Below are 22,845 nucleotides of genomic sequence, written 5' to 3'. Positions count from 1 at the left end.
CCCATTGTGAGAAACGCGACTTCCATTTGGAAAGAAGTTGAAATGCTCAAGGAAAATGATATAAGCACTTTCATATGAAATCTTCGTTTGGATTACTATCTCTTTTAATCTATTATCTAGATTCTTATCACGATTTTTTCATGTTTTTGGGCATTATACCCGTCGAGCATCGTCGGTACTTTTAAATCCGGATACTCTTACTAATTGATGGGATATGTAGTTTAAATTAATTAAAAATATATAGTCAGAAGCTGCTTTCATCTTCCATTCATCAAAATCAACACATCATGGAAAATTTAATAAAAAGTATGCGGATTTATAGAAAGAATCAGAGACTAGTTCCATTAGGAATTAATTTTTTAATGTATGTTGCATATTCTTTGTACCATTTTCATTGGATCCCCTTTTGATCTATATGTTCAGCGTATGCAGGAAAAGTTTCTCTCCAATCTAATTCCTCAGATCCTACTAATCACTTTATATGTCGCAAAAACCTGCGCTTGTTGCTGTTTAATTCAAAAATCATTAAGGTTCCGCATGTAGGATTCAAGTTTCAGAATTAATTACGTATGGCAGTCGAGATATCGATCAAAGCGGTAATTGATTGGAAAATTTCAAATTTCTATCTAAGAGTAATTATGTAAATATGTGTTGTCATGTTATTATTTGGTAGAAAATTCTCGACATACAGAGTAAGCCACAGAAAACAGTCTACCTTGTATTTCAGCAATATTAATCAAGGTAGATATTTTCACCGTTTTTGCAAAAACAGTTAATAAATTTTAAGTGCAGCATCTCTTAAAAATAAATTACAAAATCTTGGCATATACAACGACTTAAAAATCTACGAAGCCATAAATTTTATCCAGTTAAACAGGTAAAACCTGTTGGTAAACAAATTCATTTTTGCTATCTTTAGATTATACAGGTTGTCCCTATAAGAGTTACGGATTGCTAATTATTGAGCACGAGCCGCCCCTGGCCTTCAGATAGTAGTTTAGAATTATTTTTGCAGTCAAACATACTACATTGACATGCGTAATTATCCATTGAAAATTCATAATGTCGGAATGTATAATTTAGAAAATATACTTAGTTATAAGTTCTGATTTCACAACTTTAAATGCCTATAGTCCTGGAAAACCCTGTATATTATTTTTTTGGTTCTTCGCAGGGTTATTAGTGAGTTGGGATGCTGGTTGTGCCTAACTGCTTTTTGTCGTTTTACTTGAATTCTGTTTGTCTAAAATGCTTCGCAATCGGTATATAAAAAAAAGTCTTCTTTTCCAATTGTAGGTTCGTGAAATAAATGTTTGCTGTTCGGTCTACTCCCTCATTTTTTTCTATACCGGATCGGGATGAGAATTAGATGAAATTACCATTTAGGTACGTTGCTATTTCTGCTAGTAGCTTATTCTTGATAAGAATGTCTATAAGGTAGTTGGAATATTGTTGGCAGGGTGTTGTTAGTGATCTTTGGAAATCGCTTATCATTTTTAATGTAAATTTTTTGAATTTCCTCGAGTGCTCCTAAGACGGCAAACAAACCAGCAGTATACATAGTGAAAAATAGAAGTGCGAAGGATTTTGACGAGTTCTCGGAGCGATAGTAGATTTTAATGTAGGATAAAATGAAAATATTTCCATATTTGGTTTGAAATGGGTAAGTGTTTGAGATTGACATCAAATTCATTCAATCAGCTTTAAGAAGATGAGAAACTACGTCACACATACGTATTAGAAGCAGGGAAAAATTTCGTCAAACAGTGTCATTAGCTAATTAAAAAATAAACATATGAAAATAGTATTAGGACTGATTTAATTTTATTTTTATTAATTTAATCTTATATTAATTCATGTCTTATGTAAATTACAAGAAAATTTGCAGAAGAGCTACCCTTCTTAGGGCTTTGTAAAAGATAATTTTGACAGACGACTCAAGTTTTGTGAGATTAGGACTGACAAATTAAATACATAAACGAAGCTATACATATTGTTTCGTGACTTGTAAAAAATTTGGGAGCGAGTGGGCAATGTGAAAATAATGTAGTGACATAAGAGAATTGTTCTCATACGATCTCTCGTTTCTGAGTTATAAGCCTTCATAGCTTCGAAATCAGAACTTAAATTTTCAACGTTATGAAATACTGGTGGAAAACCTATTGTGGATTGATTTTGGGAGTGATTTTGACTTTACAGCCACTTTGCACCTATACCTAGAATATCTTTTGAACCAGACTCTACATCTCATTGTTCTGCTTCCAAAATACATAAAATCCTTCCAATGGAGCCTTTTTTGTAGTTCCTGGGTCCCATGTCCCTAGGTTAGTACTGCTCCTTTAAATTACTTGAATCTTTTAGCGAAATTGGCACGACATTCGCAGATTAAGAGCTCTACTCTTTCCATGGTTTGCTCGCAGAATCTGCAGTTGTCATCCTCTACCATGCCCATCGTCTCCTGAGCAAATTTGTTTACTCCTAACAACTCTGGTGAGTGATGTTCCTAGATGTATGAAGAGCTTGCATTTTGGTTCGGGTATGCCCAGTCCAGCTTCTTGCTCTTCTAGCTTTGAACCTTCTGTGGACCAGAGAGCTTGTGGAAGACTTTTATTGATCCATGATTAACGTCGCTAATTACCACTTCGAATAGGGTATCTTTGTCCAGCATTCTATACATTTGGTTCATTAGTTTTTCATGGTTTTGTAGTTTTATGATCTTTATTAGCATGTGGGCGTCGTTAAATGCCTATTTCTTCACTATTTAGTGAGGAGGAGGCAAATTTAACAACGTCTCTAAGGCTGTAGTAGAATAGGTTACATTGCCCTACCTCGGCAGATTAGCATTTGAATTTTTTCTGAGCTGTTTATTCAGTTTTTAAACACCAAACAAACGCTGTATAAGTAAACATGGGTTTGATGACTGTTTGGTATATCCAGAATACTATTTTCGGCTTTAATCTCCATGTTGTGTGAACAAGCTCGCAATAATTCCATACAGCCGTAGTAGCTGTTTAGATTACCTTGTCTAGATGATTGTTTCAAGTAAGTGTTCTATCCAGGATGACTACTAGATATTTTGCTTTATAGTAAGTATTATTTTGGTTCAGATAAGAATAAGTGTGCTTATATTTGCCTTCCTTCTCCTTGTAAATGGAATTAGTGAGGTTTTACTGAGGTTGATCAAGAGCTGCTCTTCATCACCCCAATATTTGATTTTGTTTAGGGTCCTATACATCGGGAAAGAGGTTATACTTCCATTCTTGCCCCTTAATACCACTATCATCTAAGTAGAACTGTATATCCAGCGCTGCTAAATCTGTTGAGGATTCTGTTCACTACCATTGACCACATTGGGGATGATAGGAATCCGTCTTCCACACAGCCTTTTACTTTAGCAGCTGGGGAAGTATTTCTGTTCATTTCTGCTGTTACTAGTCGCTGTTGTAGCATCGCCTCGGTCCATTTTAGAGTGGGGATTTCTATTTCCCGTTCTTCTAACAACCTTTTGATGGATTGATGTGAGTTGGCTACACCTATAACTGACAAACCTTTAGTTTTTCGCTGGTTATGTCTCACTATCTCAATTCTCCCAGGAGTAACGGAAGATCAGTGACTAGCATCACGTTCCTAATCACAAGTGATATCCGTTCTCGTTATACTAGCGAAGGATAGTTATTAGTGAGGAATTTTTATCACAAACGTTCAAGACTTTGTGTGACTTGTAGTTACAATTTAGAAATTGAGAACGATGGTACTTGAAAATGTAATGTTTCTACCTCTAACTACTCTAGTTGCGGGAAATCTTAGAATAAACAGAGTGGCCCTCTACTAACTTCAATATTTGTTTTTTGTGAATGATACTGTGAATTAACAAAATTAATAATTACGCTATAACAACTTCTAACATATTTTCAATTTAAACCTGTTTCTGTAATTTTATTTATTGGAGGATACTGTTGACTATTAACCGTGCTCTTATAAATATGATAAAAAATGTCTTTTCTGTTTACTTCTTATTTTTTTCTATATTTTGTTTCAATAAATTTCGATTATGAATTGTAGTTTTTCTTAACAAAATTTTTATTTCATGGTACATCTGCGACTATAAAATATCAGTAATCCACATAAAAATCTGGTTCAGAGATAGATTACTCCTTGGTATTTCCGGTTAAGACTAGTATCACTATGTTATTTAAACGAATTTTTATACTGATCAAATGTGATTTCAAACATGAATAATTTCAAATTATTATTTCAGCGTATTTGCTTTCTTGTTTATGTAACACGTTGAACCCCGGTGCGGTCCATAAGGCCTCAAATGAACTTTTCCTACAGCCCGGAGCGGCCTGCACGACGTATTTTATTTCGAACCTTCTCCTCGGCTCAAGGGACCGTATTTAAATATGTTTCATAGTTTGGTTGGACCGTCGTGGGTCCTAGAAACATTACCCCACACTTGGTCCATCGATTTTTTTGCATGATCAGCTCCATTGTGATACAAAAAACTTTTCATATTTTTTTCGCTCTTTTCAACATAATATTTGAATTTTTTAATTTGTGCTACCTTCATGTTACTTTGATCTCATCTAATATTTCCCAAAATACATCGCATATTTTTGTACCCTTTACATAACAACATGAATCATCTTTGAAAAGATAAAGAAGCAAACATTTTCGAATAGAAAGGACCGCTTTGGGCACTGAGGAAAGCTTTAGCTTCAACTTTTCCTCGGGCCCACAAAAAAGCATAATTTTTTCACACTTTTCAGTTCAAATAAATTTTTCCTTCCTTTTTCTTTGGATCCATTGCTCATATGGAGTGTAAAACCAAAAAAAATTTTTTGGACCCATGGAAAAGTTTATATTTTCTTGAACATCAACGTGTTAAAGTCGAGAAAATCCACAGTTAGTGAGGTGGTGATAGATATACTGAAAATGCTTTCCTCCTTTTTAGTTGTAAAGATATTTTTAATTCTTATAATTCCTGCACATTATTTAAAAATTGTTTATTTATAATCAATTATTCTTGCTAAAACTTGCAAATTTGAAATATTGAGAAATATGTCAGCAGCTTCTGCAATAGTCCAAACGTCAAACTATTGAACGAGGTAAGAACACATCGAAAAGTAGGAAACAATGAAGGAAAGAGGAAAAAAATATTTTGGAGACCGAGAAATCTACCAAGCCAAATATGAGATAGAACTGATATTTCGAAAAAAAGATTTGTCGATATTTTCAAATGGATATATTCGTATCCTTAACCTATTTTTTATGTAATTAAGGTCATATTTAATAGTTTTTGAATGTATTATAGGTAATTAACAAAATTTTTATATATATTTATATCTAGATCAATCCGTTATCAGTAGAAGGTGAATTTTGAAAAATGTTGAAATTATTTCTTGTGATTCTTAGTGTTGTTCATATCTTAGGTAGGTTAATCGTTATTATAAAAGAAATGACTAACAAATTTCATAATGCCTAAATTAAGAGAGTGATGCGAAAATTTTCAAAACGATACTAAATACAGGGTGCTTCATTAATAATTTAAAATATTTCTACTGTTGAATCACACAAAAATTATTAAGAACTGACGTATGGAATGAAATTTTTATGCCCAATGCTTTGAAAGTATTATTCTCATCTTGTTAATAACCCTTTATACTGTGAATTTTACTAGATTGTGTCAAAAAATTGTTTCTCAATAACCCGCAAATTTTATTTCTCCAGGAAATTATTATTTTGAAATTTCTAGATTAGATGCAAAACAATTTTTCTTCTGATAAAAACCATTTCACACTTATCGAAATTAAAAATTTCCAATACATCGAAAATATAAATTACCTCAATATATTTAATTGTTGTGGGATTGTGGCAAAGTGTACTCTTTTCAATATATATTTCGAGCTTATAGTATATATTCTTAATAAGGTTAAAGCACACTGTAAAAATATGAATAAGAATTGTGGTAATGCAATTTTGAAAAAATATGTCCAATCCATATGACTTAAAAAAGAATTTAAGGTTAGGTTAAGTCAAGTGTACATGCTCAGCCAGAGTACATCTATCAGGGTATAATTTACTGTTACTTTTGTGAAATGTCGAGTAAACTTTCAGATTGTCCACTGAATTTTCTTTCACCAATTTTAACGAGGAATTTAATTAACTGTATTAAACAATTCATTAATTGAATAATAGAATAGAGGTGCAGTTTGTTAGCCATTTTCATAATATGTTGCTTACAGATTTCGGTGAGTTCAGGAGTTCACTTAAATACAGGGTGCCCATCTTCGCATTTTAGCGCTACTATACACTAATGCGGCTTCACAGAGATTTACCACTCACAATATAGTCCTGATATGATCCCGTTCGAATATTTTTTGTTCGAAAACCTGAAATTCCTGTTTAGGTAACAGCGAAGATTCATCATATTTTTATAGAGGTACAGAAGCTTTACTCAGACGTTCTGAAAAGTTTTTGGAAATATGTCTGTTGACAAATCACGGCTATTTTTTATTTATGACCTTTCCTCCTATGTTAGGCTAAGAACTATGAATCGCTCTACGTACAATGACACAACAATTCATTTTAAACCTAAAAGCGAAAATCATTCTGGCTGAAGCGATGGAAATCTGTTAGGATAAGGCCGGTCTAAACATGATGCCGGATTGTAATCCCTATTGATATAGTCTCCTCTCAAGATCCATCAGTTGAATTATTAATGAAGCACCTTCTATATCTGCAGGTTAGATATGAATGTCACAAAGTATCTTGAATCATTTTGATACATAGTTTTAAGTTATTTAACTAAATGTATATTCACGATTCAATTCTATTTATCTTGAAATCGGTAATCATTTTTTATACGAAATTTGGTTGTTTTTTTCAGCTGATCGAGAACCAACTGAGAATCAATACGAAGGGAAAATTGTAGGAGGTGCAATAACAGATACTACTATATATCCATACCAATTATCTCTACAATATTTAGGTATCCATGTGTGCGGGGCTTCTTTGATAGGACGAAAATGGGTCCTGACAGCCGCCCATTGCGTATACGATATATTCACCAACTTCCTATCGATCAGAGCGGGTGCCGTGGCCAAACAACGCGGCGGGGAAGTAATAGATGTTGTTAAAAAATATATTCACCCTTTGTTCAACAATGATACTCTAGACTACGATATAGCTCTTCTCGAACTCAACGAGGATGTGGATCCAGATTATGGTGAAATAATACCAATAGCCAACGAAGGTGATACTATGAATGAGGGAGACATGGGTACTGTTGTCGGTTGGGGAGCAACTGTTGAAAATGGCCCGATGTCGAAAGAACTCATAGTAACCGAAGTTCCTGTAATAGCTCACAAAAAGTGTGAGAATATTATGGGAACAATGTTAACAAGCCGGATGTTTTGCGCAGGGTATCTAATTGGAAGGAGAGATGCATGTCGAGGTGATTCTGGTGGACCATTTATAATTAACGGTGTTCAAATTGGTATTATTTCGTGGGGTATTGGATGCGGACGACTGCTAATTCCTGGCGTTTATGCATCTATTCCTGTACTGAGGAAATATATTAGGTCGATATCAGGAATTTGAAAATATGAATAAGACTGTCGTCTATAATATTTGTTGAAATGATTGGGAATTGATGTAGCGATACAAAAGTTAATTTTATACAAAGACAAAATAAAAATAACATGATACTGTTATTTTATATTATAACTAAATTATGAGAGAATAGTAAATTGAGTGCTTCCCACAAATTTATGATACTGATTTGCCTTAACACAGAGTTCAAAATTGACAAACTTTCATACATCTTTCTGCTAACCACTTTGAGGGTTAACTTTTAGTAATAGGAGAGCCAGTGATATTTTTTAGTTATGCTTTATTAAGAACTTATTTTTTATGAGATTTTGTTAAAGAGGACCTTCCGTGAAGATCGGCCCAAATCGCGGTTCAATTTGAAGGCACCCTAATCTATTTATTATACAGGATGAGTCATGAGGAACTCAACAAACTTCCATCACTCTCAGAGAGGATATTATATAGCTACCAACAAGTGTCAAGTCCTCTTGAAATAAATTAAAAAACTGAACTTTTGAAATAAATTCTCGTCACACCAATTTTAAAGCAGTTATTTAACAAATGGAGCACAGACACTTTCTCTATATATACTAGAAAATAACCCAAAAATAAAAGTCACATTCTTTTGGAACAAATAACAGAAATATTTCCTAATGTCTACATAAATAAAAGTACTACTTTCTATTTAGATATTTTGGAAAATATACAGATATTTCTGGTGACAATTACATAGGTAACTTAGTTATAAAATCAGGAATGATACCTAGGTACAAAAGAGAAATAGAAAGAGGTATTATATATAGTAGCAATATTTTTTGAGACTTCGTTGTTGCAAACTCATTAATTGTATCTCTACAATTTATACCATCAAAAACTTTTACAAAAACAAAATATTGCTAGCCCGGACAATCTTCCTTGAAGCATTGTCGATCTTAAGTAATATTTAGTAATTTTTAACTTTGAAAAAGATCGCTCGCCAGTAGCTACAGATAAAGGCATTGTAAGTAGTATTTTTAGAGAAATGCTTACGTTGGGAAGGGTACAGACTGTATATTCTCACTGCCCTGATCTGTCAGTCGTTCTTGGAGAGCAGAACAACGTTTTAAAAGATCGCTATCACTTCCGAACATATTATCATACTTATTTAATAAGTCAAATCGGTTTTTAGACAGCTTAAAGTTCGATATATAATTTTGAAGAAGAAACTAATTTTAAAGGCGGTTTTCCGGTCGTGAAGGTTCTCATCTCGGTTTTCATAGTCAAACAGCTTTGGTTTAAATTTCCTCCTAATAGTTCGTAACGGTGGAAAGTCTTCAATTTCGAGGATGCTACTTCTTTCGCTTGTACAAGAATTTTTGGAAATGAGTGGTCAGATCTATATTGCTGGAAGTATTCAACTAAAGTTTTTAATTAGGTTTGGCATATTTTGACAATATTTAAATGGGATTAAACGTCTTGTCAAGTAATAATTCCACAACTAAATTGAAAATTTTGTACAGACATTAAGAGGCAACTCGCTTTATGTCTTAAATCAATCTAAAAGGAATTGTCTTCAGTTACTTCTAGAAGACTTTCGCAAACCTTAATTGAATAGTGGCTTAAATTCTTCTGGACCATCTTGTCTCACTTAGAAGGTTCAAAGTAAACTTTGATATTTTTTCTCATAACATTTCATCTTTTTGTGGATAAAGAAAGAAAATTATATATATCATGCACAGGATGAAAAAATGTATTGTAGCGACATTTACTGTTAAGTTTACAGTATGAGCCGCACAAGGTACAAAAAGGGCTCTCGGATTTGCATCAAGAATGAGTTTTTGAAGCCGATAGGCTCTTACAACTTAAGAATCGGCAGTATGCATGCACAATTTGCACATATGGTCTCAGGGGCCCTGTGAATTCTAATGAAGAAGTTGATGATTATATGATGAAGGAAATTTTCTGAAAAGTTATTAATAAAGCTATTAGGATACATAGAAGAGTAGATGGATTAATTGGATGTAGAATAGAACACAGTTACTATAAATACACGTTCTATTTGATTTGTTTATTTTTTTTTTCTGAGGAAAATTACATTTTTCAATTCCTCAATGTTTGTAGTTATTTTTCAGGATGACTTGGAAAAATATGTACCTTTATATGTGAGCTATTAATGATTTCGTTACGATAAAGACCATGCATGACCAAATTTGGATCAGTTATTGTATCTAAAATCAATTCAACTATTATTTATTCAGTTGTTGGTCGTGGCGAATATTTATCAAGAGTATGTCAATTATTAAAAACTACTATATCTATAGGGTAGACCTAATAATAATATTTATGATGAAAATTAGTTTCAAATAATTGACACAACTGGTATTTTCCGTGTACATATTTGAATTCATTGCAGCATCTATTTTGAAGAATGTGGAAATGTAAGTTTCACATTTGTAGTAATCTTCTGATTTTGCGTTTCATCCTCCAGCTTGTAGATGTCGCTGACAAAAAAGTAAACTATTTTCAATCCTCAATTCACATATTTATAAGAAGAGACGCTAGATGAAGAGAAGTTTGAAAAATGTGTATACCATTCAAACGGATTTTGAATTAGAATATGCTCAATATGAAGATTTATGTCCCTATAGCGAAAAGCAAGACATTTACAACTGAACTCTGTTGCTCAGTGCAAGAAATAGTGTTTAAACTTCGAACCAGTAAACAAATCAAACTTATTAAATTTTTAAGTGCTTCAAAAGTTGAATTATAATTCTAGAACTTTGTCACTATTAGAATGTAGAACCAAACATGAATTATAAATACAGGCCTTCAAAAAACTCACTACAAATAAGATGTGGAAGCTGAAGATTCCATAATCAAAGAAGAAGAAAGTTATGAAGCGATCTAAGGAAACAGCTGATCTACGTCAAAATACCGTCCGTTGAGTTACCAATTGATCTTCTCTTATGTACTCGTGTTAGCTTTTCTTTATTTTTTTCGCTAGTGAGATTTGTTTTGTATAGTTTTTTGTTTAATGGTGTTAAGAGGACTTCATAGATATTTTTAACATCTATTTCAGTGAAACTGAGTAGTTTTTTTAGTCAGTTTGCAAGTAAGCTTTTAAGCAAGATACAAAATTTATAACACTAGGTTCTGGTTAATGCTTAAATTACGATAGTTTTTTGAAATGTTGCATTCAAATTTGGAGATTAAGTGTTTCAAATATGATTGGTTGCAGTAAAACTGAGAATAAAGAGGTCTAAAAACCAACAAATAACTTCACAAAGCAAATAAATCTGCGCATAGAAGTTTATGACATTGTATGACTTCAGGGGTTCTTTTGTTAATTTCTTCCATTAGTCTAACTTTGAAATCAGCACTATTGTCTGTTCTATTAAAATTTGAATTTTGAATAAAACTATAAGATGTCAAATCGTGGGATCCAGCCGGTTATTCGATCGTTCCACATCTTCCAATCCTATTGGGAAAAACCTCCTTTATATAATTTCAAACAGTACGTGCAAAATGCAGTGAAGCTCCAACTTGTTGGTAGTAAATAGATTTCATTTGGATAATTAACATCAGGTAAAAGTCTTTGTAATGTTGGCACTAAGAAGTTAATAATAAAATGTAGATACACCTCACCATTAACTGTGACTCCAAGAAAGTAAGGTCCAATAATTTTATTTTTAACGATACCAGCCCAAATGTTCACTTTTTTATGATATTGAGTGTACGCCTCACACCTCCAGTGAGGATTTTCTCCATTGCTCCAATATCTAAAGTTCTGTTTGTTAACAGTTTCGTTTACATGAAACGTCGCTTCATCAGAAGAAACTATTTTGTTTATGAACTGGAAATCTGCGTTTATTTTGCCTATCAATTTACAGAACTCTTGTCTTCTCTCAGGATTATCCTCATTTAACTCCTGAACCTGAACTTTGCAAGGGTGGTATTTTTCACCAGACAATATTGCTGATTTAAAAGTTAACGGAAGAAATTAACGAAATAACCCCTGAGGTCATGCAAAAGATTGTACGAGAATTCCAAAATCGCCTGGGTTATTATCAAGAAGTGAATGGAGGTTTTTTTTGAACATTCAATTTAATTGAGAAGTACATTGGAATTATTATCTTCATTCTAAGTGAAGTTTAGACACATTATCAAAATTTTCTCAGTTATGGTTGCGCCAAATTCCAAAAACTATATATTGCTGAAGTGGGGACTAAAATCTCTCTCCAACAAGGTGCCACACGATCCCCTTTCTCATTTAAAATTTTCGAGGGGAGCTTATATTTCAAAGGGGGTGATAGAGGGGGATAATAATTTCATTCTATAAACTGTCAATACAAGAATGAACATCGATCTGTTTTAGGTTTTTGAACATAGTACATAATAGAGCTGAAATTAAATTTATTCTAAACCTATGGACCGTTTGTATATATATTATACATTTTGATAAAGTAGTCGAAACGTCAAATTTTCATCTGTCTTTCAATAATTATAAAAAAAACTAATTTTAACACAGAAGAGACCTAAAATCAAGACGATTTATTGAATTGAAGAAATCATTTTATATTTTTTCGGTTCAACTTTCCATTTCCTCGGTGAAATTCCATGGAGTAGGCAGATTTAAGCCTTGGAATCAACCTAAACAATGGGTGATTCATTGCGTGGAGTAGGCAGATTGCGACCATGGAATCGGATCACTTCTTACCAATGAACGAACAACCACGTTATTCCCACCCCTTTCTTGATAATAGCTTCAAAAATTCAACGATTTTCAGTCCGCGAACCTAGTTCTTTGTGCATTTCCTTATATAAATGTGTAAACAACAATTGTTTGAAAAAAAATGAGACTATCTGCATCAAACTGATCAATTATTTTCCCTTTTATTGAATAATAATCAAATATCACATTTTTGGATTCCCAAAGTATTGTAGCCAGAAAAACAATTTTCTTTTTTTGATAACGATATTTTTTCATTTATTTTCTAATAATACATTTCTATTTCATACAAATGAAAAAAAAAACTAATAAATTCGTGACATCTCCATAACACTTTCCAGTACTATTTCTACACATAACTAATGCCTTACAATGTCCGTTATTTCTAAGGATTTTTTTGCTTCTTGAGCAGTGATTTTGGTCCCTTAGTAATGAATACAACGTTTTCAATTTTTTCTTGTATTCATAAAATTTAAAGGATCTCTATTATATCTAGCAAAAACTTCTTTTTTGAATGCTTCAAAATGTTTTCTATTCAAATTGTTTTGGTGTTCCCGCCACGTTGGCCTGGATCGTTTCACTTGTAAACCCCAATGACAAGTAAAAATTGGAGATAGAACCAGAAATTCATAGCCGGCGACGTACATTTCATAAACCTGCAAAATATTGAAAAAATATATCGAATTTCAATTAATTATAATCGAACGAGCAGTATTAATATATTTGAATCACATTCGAAAATAAAATAAAATATACAGTGTACTTCAAAAAAAGGTGATGTTGTTTCTAGGATAAGAAGAAAACTGGAGAATAATTGGGGTTTGCTAATTAAGAAATTTTCGTAATTGCATCCCTATTCACGATAAACGGCGTTGAAGGGAAGAACGGTATAAACATTGTTTGAGATTTTATCGAAACTACTGCCGACATTTTAATGTTTTGAAAGGTTATATATCCCATTAATTTGTTTTTATAACATGCGTACTTTATAATTTTATATATTAATAATTAATAACTTTATCATTACTTTATTCGAGCATCGGTATTACCTACTTCATATTTTTCAAATCAAAATATTTCGATAACTGTATATGTTTTACCAAGAGTATATTTTTGATGTAAAATTGACTGATTTTATTTATTTGCAACTTTGATCAACAAATCTAACCTTAAAAAAATTATGTTAAACACTACTTGGTACGAATCATGTATAGTTCTTTCAATGTCAATTGCAGATTATAAAAACTTATATAAAAACCCTTGCCGACAAAGGCAATTGAATAATTATAAAATGGACGTCATTATACGCCGTTATTTAGACAGATCCACTTAATCGTAGTCCTACTTGGAAATCATTATTATACCTCGTTAACTTACTACAACTGAATATTAAATTATAAAACGTAAATAGACGAATAAAATGTACCTGCCTATAAGAGCGTTTGGTTTAAACAGGGTACCAGACGTGAACTGAGCACACAAACCCCATTTGTTTTTTTTTTTTTCTGAGAAACGAAATTTCTAAGCAAAAACCATAAAGGAACATGAATGATTTGTAAATAAATCAACAAAAAACAAATTTCAATTCCAAAGTATCTTTATAAATAATCATGGTAGTCAGAATCGTGTGAACTGAAGTCATCATTTGATGGAATTATAAGGGGTTAGGTAAAGAGGATGATACCACTCTGATACGCACTTGCCGGTCTACTGCTAGAACTTTCTTTACGATTTCTACAAACCTCTTTACTCAGTTCTGGTGACTGATTACATCTTCGTAATTCTGATTTTACTTTCACTCATATTAACTCTATATGGTTAAACATGCAATAGTAAGGAGGTAGTCTGAGTAGAGTATGACCCTGTTCTTTATAAACCTTGTCAGTATAATAAATTTTCTTTAGACCCTCAAAAACAGAAAGCAATTCTTTGTTTGTTGGCCTTTTTTTACGATCGCTGACTATTAACTTGGTATCTTAGGAGGAGTTGCCGAGAGTGGTAGGATGAGTTTTCCATTCCACTGGCTGTGGTGGAAGGACATAAGGGACTTTGGACCTACAGCACTTTTGCTAAAAAAATATTGGCCTAATCACCACCATAATCCAACAAAATACAAAAAAAACTTTTGCGTCATACAGACGTCACACGAAAGAAAACTGAATTCAAAAAACCTGCCATAAGGGAAAGGTGCCCAAAAATTCATGAGGATTTTAATAGCTGAGTGATTTTCTTTTCCTTTTTCGACGGATGTCTCTGTTGACATAGACGTTACTAAGTTACTAGTTATATTAAAAATAAAAGGGATTAATTTTTTCAAACAGAATACTTTAAATTTCTCGCATTTTGTGAGTTGTATTTGTAAGTGAATAAAATAATCGTACTGGTCAATTTTGTGGATTTTTTGACATTTCCTCAAATAATGTTTGGCTACATTTGCACTATTTTTTTAATTGTATAAGAAGCTATTCCAATATTCTCTGTAAGTTTACTTCAATTCTTTCTTAGTTTGTATTTTCATTTATTTTGTATTTTTTAATTTTTCATTGATTCTTTTGTTGGTACTCATTATAGTTCTTCTCAAATTTTTTTACATTTTGACGTATTTTAGGTCCAAAGATGGTCAAAAACTAAGATTTTTAATACTTTATCTGTTTTCAATGTAGCGTGTGTTCCGAAAATTTATTGACCTACAGAGCTCTGATTCAGCCTACTTTATTACAAAATTCATGTTCTTTAAAAGAAACTAGTATAACTTTCGAAGAAAAATTTATAAAAATTCCTCCACAACTTTTTGAGTAGAAGATGAAACACTATTAGCATCATTACCTGACTATTTCTTGTATATCCGTAACCTATGAATCTCTCGTCATGTGGTGGGACTATATCGGGTGCGATATAAAAAGGTTCATAAAGGAATTCGAAATTTGTAACTGGATGACTAATATGTACATCATTAGTTTCGTCTTTAGTACTTTGCCACCTGTAACGAAAACAAAAAATAATCAACTCAATAAAAACCTACAAATAAGTCTATTAGGTTTGTTAGAATCTTCAAAAATCATAGTGTCAGTCAATAGTTAAACGTATGACGTTTTTCACTTCATTATACAAATTAATGCCAAGAGATTTTTGTAAAATTATTTTCCTAAATTAAATATATAAAGTATCGTGTGTACAAGAAAGGTTCAAATATAAACGAAACAAACGTTCTGACATATTTATTTATTATCAAATATATTTACAGAAATTTACAGTTTTTCTAAATATTTTTTGCCATTTCTCCGGAAGTTTTCCTTGGACAACTCGGACAGCCTTATGCGCACAACCTGTTGTTGTGTTGCGAATTGAGGACTCAAAATGAAACTGTCCAAGAGTTTTTTTTTAAATAACAACATTTTCATCTTTATCAAATAAGTAGATTTATCAAATCAGTTCTCACCTAAGAAATTAAAGTAACTCTTTGGAAAATAGATAAATTAGAAAAGGGATTCTACAGAATTAAGAAATGATGTTAGGTCTATTTTATCACTGGAGTTAGTGCATAATTTCGAACATCGGGTCACTTGTAAATATAATGAATGTTTTAACATTGAAAAAACTAACAAACTGTAAATTCGTCAGTTATGGAAAATTACACTAACTTAGATAAGTGAAAAGACTTCTGTGTAGAGGTTCAAGTTTTAGCTACCTATTAGTTATGAAGAATTTTCTTTAACAACACTCATTAAAGACCTAAAATATTATATATCTTAGGTAAGTTCCAATGAAGGCGATTAATCTGACCTTAGATCTAGAACTATTAATATACACGGGATGGTCAACTCTAACCGTTGATTTATAGAGTAAACAAAACAATTATGTCAGACACTCATATACATTCTCTACTAACCTTGTAAAATTTGTTGCATATTGATTATAAATAAAAACTTTATGATGAAATGGTCTAGCCAATCCCTTATTCGCCATCCTTACTAAATCAGTCTTGTTGTGAGGAAACGCCACTCTCTCATCAATTTCATATGTTGGCACAACATAAGCACATTTCTTCTCTCCCTCTTTGCATTCAGCTTCCCCTAGAAAAACGTCCAAACTCTCCGCCATATTGCTACTAGGAATAATATCCACGTCAGTTAAAAAAACAAAACCAGCTTGACAGTTTTTTCTAGCTAAATTCCTCAAGTGGTTTTGAGGATAAGGTAACTTCGCTCTCCACTGATTAGAACCCTTCTTCAAGTTCTTGGTTAGGTGTTGTAGTACTTCTACTGGACTATCACATTTAACTTCTCTTAATCTATCTTCGTCTATTGTATACTTCTTCGGCCGCCTTTCCTTCGTTAGAGCTAAATGGAAACTGACTTTATCGTTGATTTTTTCGTTACATTTTTTCAAGTATAAGATGTAGAATAGTAGAGCGTTTAATTCTTCTTCGCTAGCTGCGAAAGTCGCCAAAGATATAGGACCGTTCCAATTGTTGGCGACTTCTATTAGAGACGGGAGTTTATCTAGTGAGCCTTGTGTAGCTAAGCAAGTTTTGAATAGTTCATTCAAGACAACATATCTGTAAAAATAAACAAACTGGTAAAATTTTGAATGGGGAAACAGGAAAAAGCGTCAAATTGATAATAAATTTGTTAAATATGTGGATCTGATTGTTTCCACAATAGGGAGTATAAAACTGTTAACCATTGAATGCATATAAAACGGGGAGTAAGACAGGGTTGCATATTATCATCTATACTTTTTAATATATATTCGGAAATAATTATCCAGGAAGCACCAACAGAAGAGGAAGCGGGGATTGGAGAAAATGGAGTCAATAACATAAGATTTGCTGACAACACTGTCTTTATAGCGTAGAATATAGAAGACCTTCAAAGAATTACAGAAAAGGTAAAAAGAGTCAGCGAGCAGCGAGTACACATGAATTTAAATTTAAATTTAATGCAAGATCAGAATGCACAGTTACAAATTGGAAATAGTCCGGGGAAGTAAGATCAAAAAATCTATCAATGAGAAAAATAAAAAAAGGAGGGGTCACAAATTTTTTTACGTAGGTGCACCGCCTTCCTAAATTTCTGACCAAATCACGTGAAAGCTCGAAACACAGCTTGCAAGCACATTTGAAAGCACTAAAACTCGATGGTATTTTTGCTAATAACTTTTTCTGACGTACTCGCACAAAAAAAAATCGTAGGGATCAAATTCATATGAAATTTTATGCCCTACACGATGACGGGAGTCGATTTGTGAAATGAAAAATTTTCGACTTCAAATTTTCCAAGAAATGAAAATGTTTTCGAAAGGTCATTTTTCAACTGGGGCCCGTACTGAAAATAGGCGTATCGAGATCAAAACATAGGGAAACATAGAATGTCTGCTATAGAAAATTTACGTTTTTCCAGATTCAGAAAATTCAAAATGGCGGTCGCAAAAATCATGCGTCTTTTTGGAAACATAAACGATATCAAAAAATAAAGTTAAATATTTTACTTAAATTTGAAAAAGTTGAAAAAAAATTTTTTTAAATACGATAATTAGAAGCCGAGATATAAAAGCTCAAAGTTCGCTTCATACTGTGTCCGTACTATCGAAAATTTTTAAATTGTGATTATTGCACTAGTTTGTTACACCTTTGTACTGATTAAATACAGATTTGAAAGAACGTTGTGTCACTGGCTGCATTAAAAAAAAATCAGTAATCTCACCGCGATCGACCGAATCTGATTGCGACGTAGACGCAGAATTAGTTTGTTCGGCAATAAACTATTCTACAAGCTATCCTCTAGTATATATCGTTGCTAAGGATGTAGATGTTAGCTTTGGAAAAAGACAATATTACATAAAACAGAGTGCGGAAACGATTAACATCCAGCTACTTCACGTTGGTTGATCTGCTTCTGCTTCACGCTATTGCTTGAACCGCTCCGCCCATTCAATAACGATGATTTTAAACATACACTTGTCTTCACACAGCAACAATAATTTACGAAGTACTCCAGAGGGTTTTTCATGAGATTTCACTTAGAATAGTTGCTTGTAATATAACTCATACATTTTCACACACAAAACAAGAACCAAATGTATTATAGACTTAATAGTTGAAATTAAATTGTAAAAAAAGCTTCTTTGATAGCCAGACGTGAATTAATGGTTACCAATTCCCGGTAGACTTCATATAAAAAAAATAATTAACTTACTTATCACCTACTACAATGTTGTCAAACAGTTTGTATTTATGCTGGTCGTCCCAACGGCCTAACTCTAGGTCCAACGTTGAAAAAGGATCATCCTGGTTGTATTGAGTATTTTTGTTGCATTTCTGATAGACTAAATGTGGAATTTTTTGTATAGTAATACGTTGTTGCTTTGGACATTCTTGGGTGTACATAAGTTTCACTGTCAGCATAACGTTGTAGACTGTTAAGCAAATCAAAGCAGCTATGCTTATGTTCCAAGGACGACATCTTCCCTAGAATGAACGAATATCAATTACTATTTATCAATATAAAATCTACAGATGAATTGTATTCATTTCTATTTGTTAAGTTTATTTCATATAAGTTTCATCTGATATATAATTTTGAGCACAACCAGCTGTGTACCCAACTACGGAATATTTTTGTACTTTACAAGTTTATGTTTTGATAGTGATACCGAAAAAAAAGGAACCAGTTGTGAAGAAGTAACATAAAATTTTGAAATTAACACTCAATAACTCAATCATCCATGATATCAATAAAAGCAACAAACATAAAATACAGTCCATAAACAAAATCTACTTACAAATCACTTTTTATGTATAATGTACATATAAAATACATTCATTTCTATTCTTCCTTATATTTTTATAGTCGAAAAAATCAGAATACTAAAAATACAAAAAAAATTGGGATCTTCCTTACTTCAGTTTCAGAAAATTTTTAATTTGGGTATGAAGAAAGTTGATGCAAAGTTTTATCTTCGAGCTTTGATTGACAATTAGAAATAAGATCGAACTAAAACATTTTATTCTAATAGAACAACTCCAAATCAAACCTATGGGTATGATACAGAATCAAAGCAACAGTCAATTAAACACGCCATCATCCATCCGTTCGAAAAAATATCATCAAGTCAAATTAAACATAAAAACAATTTTGAATCGTTTTTTTATGCGTAGTTAATCCAGAGTTTTAGGAGAAACAGAAGAAATCTAAAATTAAGAACATTCAGAATCATATCAAAAAGTCCAAGGAACAAAAAAATTAAGGAATTTATTATTTTACTAATATTACATTAGCTATATTACATTTGTGAAATACTGAAATGGAAAAACTGGTGGAAGAGAAGAAACAATTATATTGAGAGATTGTTGAACACAAAGAATGAAGATCATCAAAAATATGAAGACAAGAAGAGAGAAACAAGAAGCAAGATTATCGAAAGAAAAAAAAATGGAACAGAAAATGTCAAGAAATTATAGCATACATTGGAAAGTGTAAATGCAGTGAAACATTCCTCATTAAAATCAAGAGTAATACCCGAGCATGGTAGGGTTCAGCATTATAGTACACTTCCGACCGAGGGTAGACCTGAATTTAGTCAACCAAAACATACAAAGATAGCCGTAGATTCAACAATAGTAATAAAAACAGCCAAGCAACTAAAAAATAGAAGAGCCGCGGTTCCAGGAGGGATAAATGCTAATATAAAATGAACAAAAAACTCGTAGAATCATTATACATTCACAAAAATATTAAGAAATGTGATTCAGTAGAAATACACTAATTACATACAACGTGGTCTCTTTAAAGCAGTTAATAGAAAAAAAAACAGAAAATATTAGACCACATAACATACTCTTACAAAAGTCAACAAGAGCTCATATAAAAATACGAAGTCTGCAGTAAAAATCAGGAATAAAGTATCGGAATCATTCACAGTCAACAAAGGCCTGAGATAAGGATACTGCATCTCACAAATACTTTTCAAAAAACATATTTTAGAAGCTGTTATAACCTGAAAGAAGAAATGCAAAGAAAGAGGGGTCCAAAACGACCGAAAAAATGAAAAAATTATAACGAGATGTGAGAACCATAAATATCGAGGAGTTATTTTCGACAAAAATGGGACAGATGATATGTAAATGAAATGTAGAATGAACAGAGCATAGAGAGAGAACAGAGCATAACAATAACTAAATCTATGTGGAATATTGTGAAATTGCTGAAATCAGGGCCGGATTAAGCTGGGGGCTTGGGGGGGCTATAGCCCCGGGCCCCAGGTCCAAGAGGGCCCCATCATTTGGAAATCTTTCTGTATTTTTGATGTGTTGATAACACAAATCTAACGTATTGATATTATTTTGTAAATTTTTCCGGGTTTTCGAATTCCTTAAGGGGGCCCCGTCATTATTTTAGCCCCGGGCCTTATAAATCTTAATCCGGCCCTGACTGAAATAATGAAAGCTGAAGATCTACATAGTAATAATTAGGAGTACGTTTATATATGAATCGGAAACGTGGTGAAAGAATAACTAAAGAAAAAAATACAAGCCACACAAGTGGACGCACTAAGTAGAGCAAATAGAACGTCAAGGTTGGATCGAGTCAGAAACGACGGAGGAAAGATTGTCAAAAAAATAATGAAGTGGATCCTACAGGAGAACAGAAAGAGAGTTAAACCAAGATTATCATATATGCATGGAATAAGATCAGTGAGTGTAAGAAATCTAAACGATGAGGCATTTATAGTGATGCATTCATTTTGATTTTTCTTAATCTTCCAGGAGAATTTTCGTCAAAAACATCATGGCAGTATTGTCCCAATGGAAACACAATTATAAGTAAAATTGAAAATAACTTACTTGTATTATCTTGACGATTGAATACATTATTACATATAAGAAAAGATCATTCTTTTAATAACATTTGGAACCTTATAATTTCAAAATTTATCGATACACGTTATCAGCTCTTATCACACTATGAGATAATCATTAAGATATATACAATAGATATAAAGATATATACAATATACATCGATATAAAGTAATGAGTAATGTTTCCGTCATTTCAACAATTTAGTTATGAATTTTCCAAATCCATCCTTATACAAGTTGACGAACAAATTCTAAATTTTATTTTATGTCCAAATTGTATATACAAATTTCAATGGAAACAATGATGGAACTTTTTCATCATTTTTTTTCAATTCTATATTTACTAGGTCATGAATTCAAAACACGAGAACACGAGATTAAGGGATGTAATCATCAAGTACAGATCCAAACTATGTTGTATGACGGTCAAAGTACAATAAGGAGCAATTCTCTCCCTGATGCTATCCAACATCTAGAGGGACCGCAACGCAACACTCAACCGGTATGGGAACGGAATAAGAGAGCTATGAAACGAATCGCATCTGTGTATAACGTGAAAGAACAATATCAACGCGGAGAATACCCAAACAGTAAAAAAGACAGCAGATAACACCGTGGAGAAATCACCCGGAACATCGAATCCGAATACATAGAAGTCATACTGGATCAAAACTACGTCTACTACCTAAGCAAAGAAAGAACCTAGCAGAAATTGTTGACCAAGCTCCAATTTATCAGAAATATTCTTATTCTTATCATGCTTTGAGAATATATAACATAAAGGTGAAGATAAGGCTGCACGCTCGCTAGGTTTACAAACATTTCAAACATCGCTTAGAGAGATCAAAGAGATTTGAAATATACGTTACAATGTGTCCTATTTCCTACTCTTAAGAGACACTAAAAGTTTAACCAAAAAAAATTACATTTCTAGTCAGCATTGATCAAACAATAAATTTATGACAAGTAATCGAAATTAATACCTATGAAAACACAATTTTTATATATTATTAGAAATAATTGAAAACATTGCACTACTAAAATATTTATTGAATCAATACAAATGAACAGATGCTATTTGAAAGCACCACATAATATAGTGATAGTCTAATTAAATTTTATTCGTTATAAAAAACGTTTAACATAACTATTTACTGACAAAAAACACGTACCTGAACCATTTGGTCTCTTCCAAAACTACAAACTTTTTTCTACATAATCTATCCAAACATTTCAATTTAACTTTGTTATTTTTTTGTCTACTAACTTGTTTTCGACACAAAATATTTAATTTCGCAGACGCTACAACAAAAAACAGGCTACTGATTATGTGATATGGAAGTAACAACAGAAATATATTTTACACTGTTGCCGATAATTATCAGTTGAGTTTCTTATCGCCAGCAACTTGCTTTAGGAAAATCATTATCTTGATTCAACACATGAAATTATTTAAGATCATGAAAAATATTAATTGTTATAACTTTTAACATTTGAAACTAGTCTATTGTTTCCTTTTATGATATTTATTATATACTAAACATGATTTGTCTCACTTCATATATACTATTTCGTCAATTTATAATCTTGTTTATTTGCTCCTCTTTATATGAAGATAGAACTCAATTTTTGAGTTTATTTAATTGTAAAAAAAGTTTCATAATATCTAAATTCGTTTCTTACA

General features: G+C 32.2%; 2 protein-coding genes across 3 annotated transcripts; one reads left to right on the top strand and one right to left on the bottom strand.

Moving 5' to 3' along the window:
* The first annotated feature begins 1,659 nt into the window (after nt 1-1,659).
* On the top strand, nt 1,660-7,602 carry LOC130895807 (trypsin-3-like). The gene is made up of 2 exons (XM_057803356.1): nt 1,660-1,663; nt 6,890-7,602. Exons 1-2 carry the CDS (start codon nt 1,660-1,662, stop codon nt 7,600-7,602), a joined length of 717 nt encoding a protein of 238 aa, XP_057659339.1.
* Nucleotides 7,603-12,528: 4,926 nt separating this feature from the next.
* LOC130895174 (beta-1,4-glucuronyltransferase 1) lies at nt 12,529-22,531 on the bottom strand. Of its 2 annotated transcripts, none has more exons than XM_057802354.1 (5): nt 22,334-22,531; nt 18,499-18,770; nt 16,191-16,859; nt 15,128-15,281; nt 12,529-12,957 (listed from the first exon to the last, which is right to left on the bottom strand). In XM_057802354.1, exons 1-5 carry the CDS (start codon nt 22,340-22,342, stop codon nt 12,748-12,750), a joined length of 1,314 nt encoding a protein of 437 aa, XP_057658337.1. In that variant the 5' UTR covers nt 22,343-22,531; the 3' UTR covers nt 12,529-12,747. The 2 variants fall into 2 exon arrangements, with proteins under 2 accessions (XP_057658337.1, XP_057658336.1); XM_057802353.1 differs by lacking the exon at nt 22,334-22,531 and adding an exon at nt 21,147-21,246.
* Between the last annotated feature and the right edge of the window lie 314 nt (nt 22,532-22,845).

This window comes from Diorhabda carinulata, chromosome 6, assembly GCF_026250575.1.
Source record: "Diorhabda carinulata isolate Delta chromosome 6, icDioCari1.1, whole genome shotgun sequence".
NCBI lineage: Eukaryota > Metazoa > Arthropoda > Insecta > Coleoptera > Chrysomelidae > Diorhabda > Diorhabda carinulata.
This window is presented reverse-complemented; position numbering and strand designations above follow the sequence as displayed.

What these genes read in the sequence shown, in the direction of transcription:
- LOC130895174 (XM_057802353.1), bottom strand. Translation starts at nt 21,173, where the DNA reads ATGTATTCAATCGTCAAGATAATACAA. An exon ending in CAATCGTCAAGATAATACAA is followed by an intron (nt 18,771 to 21,146) that starts GTAAGTTATTTT and finishes CGTTCATTCTAG; the next exon opens with GGAAGATGTCGTCCTTGGAA. An exon ending in AACATTGTAGTAGGTGATAA is followed by an intron (nt 16,860 to 18,498) that starts GTAAGTTAATTA and finishes TTATTTTTACAG; the next exon opens with ATATGTTGTCTTGAATGAAC.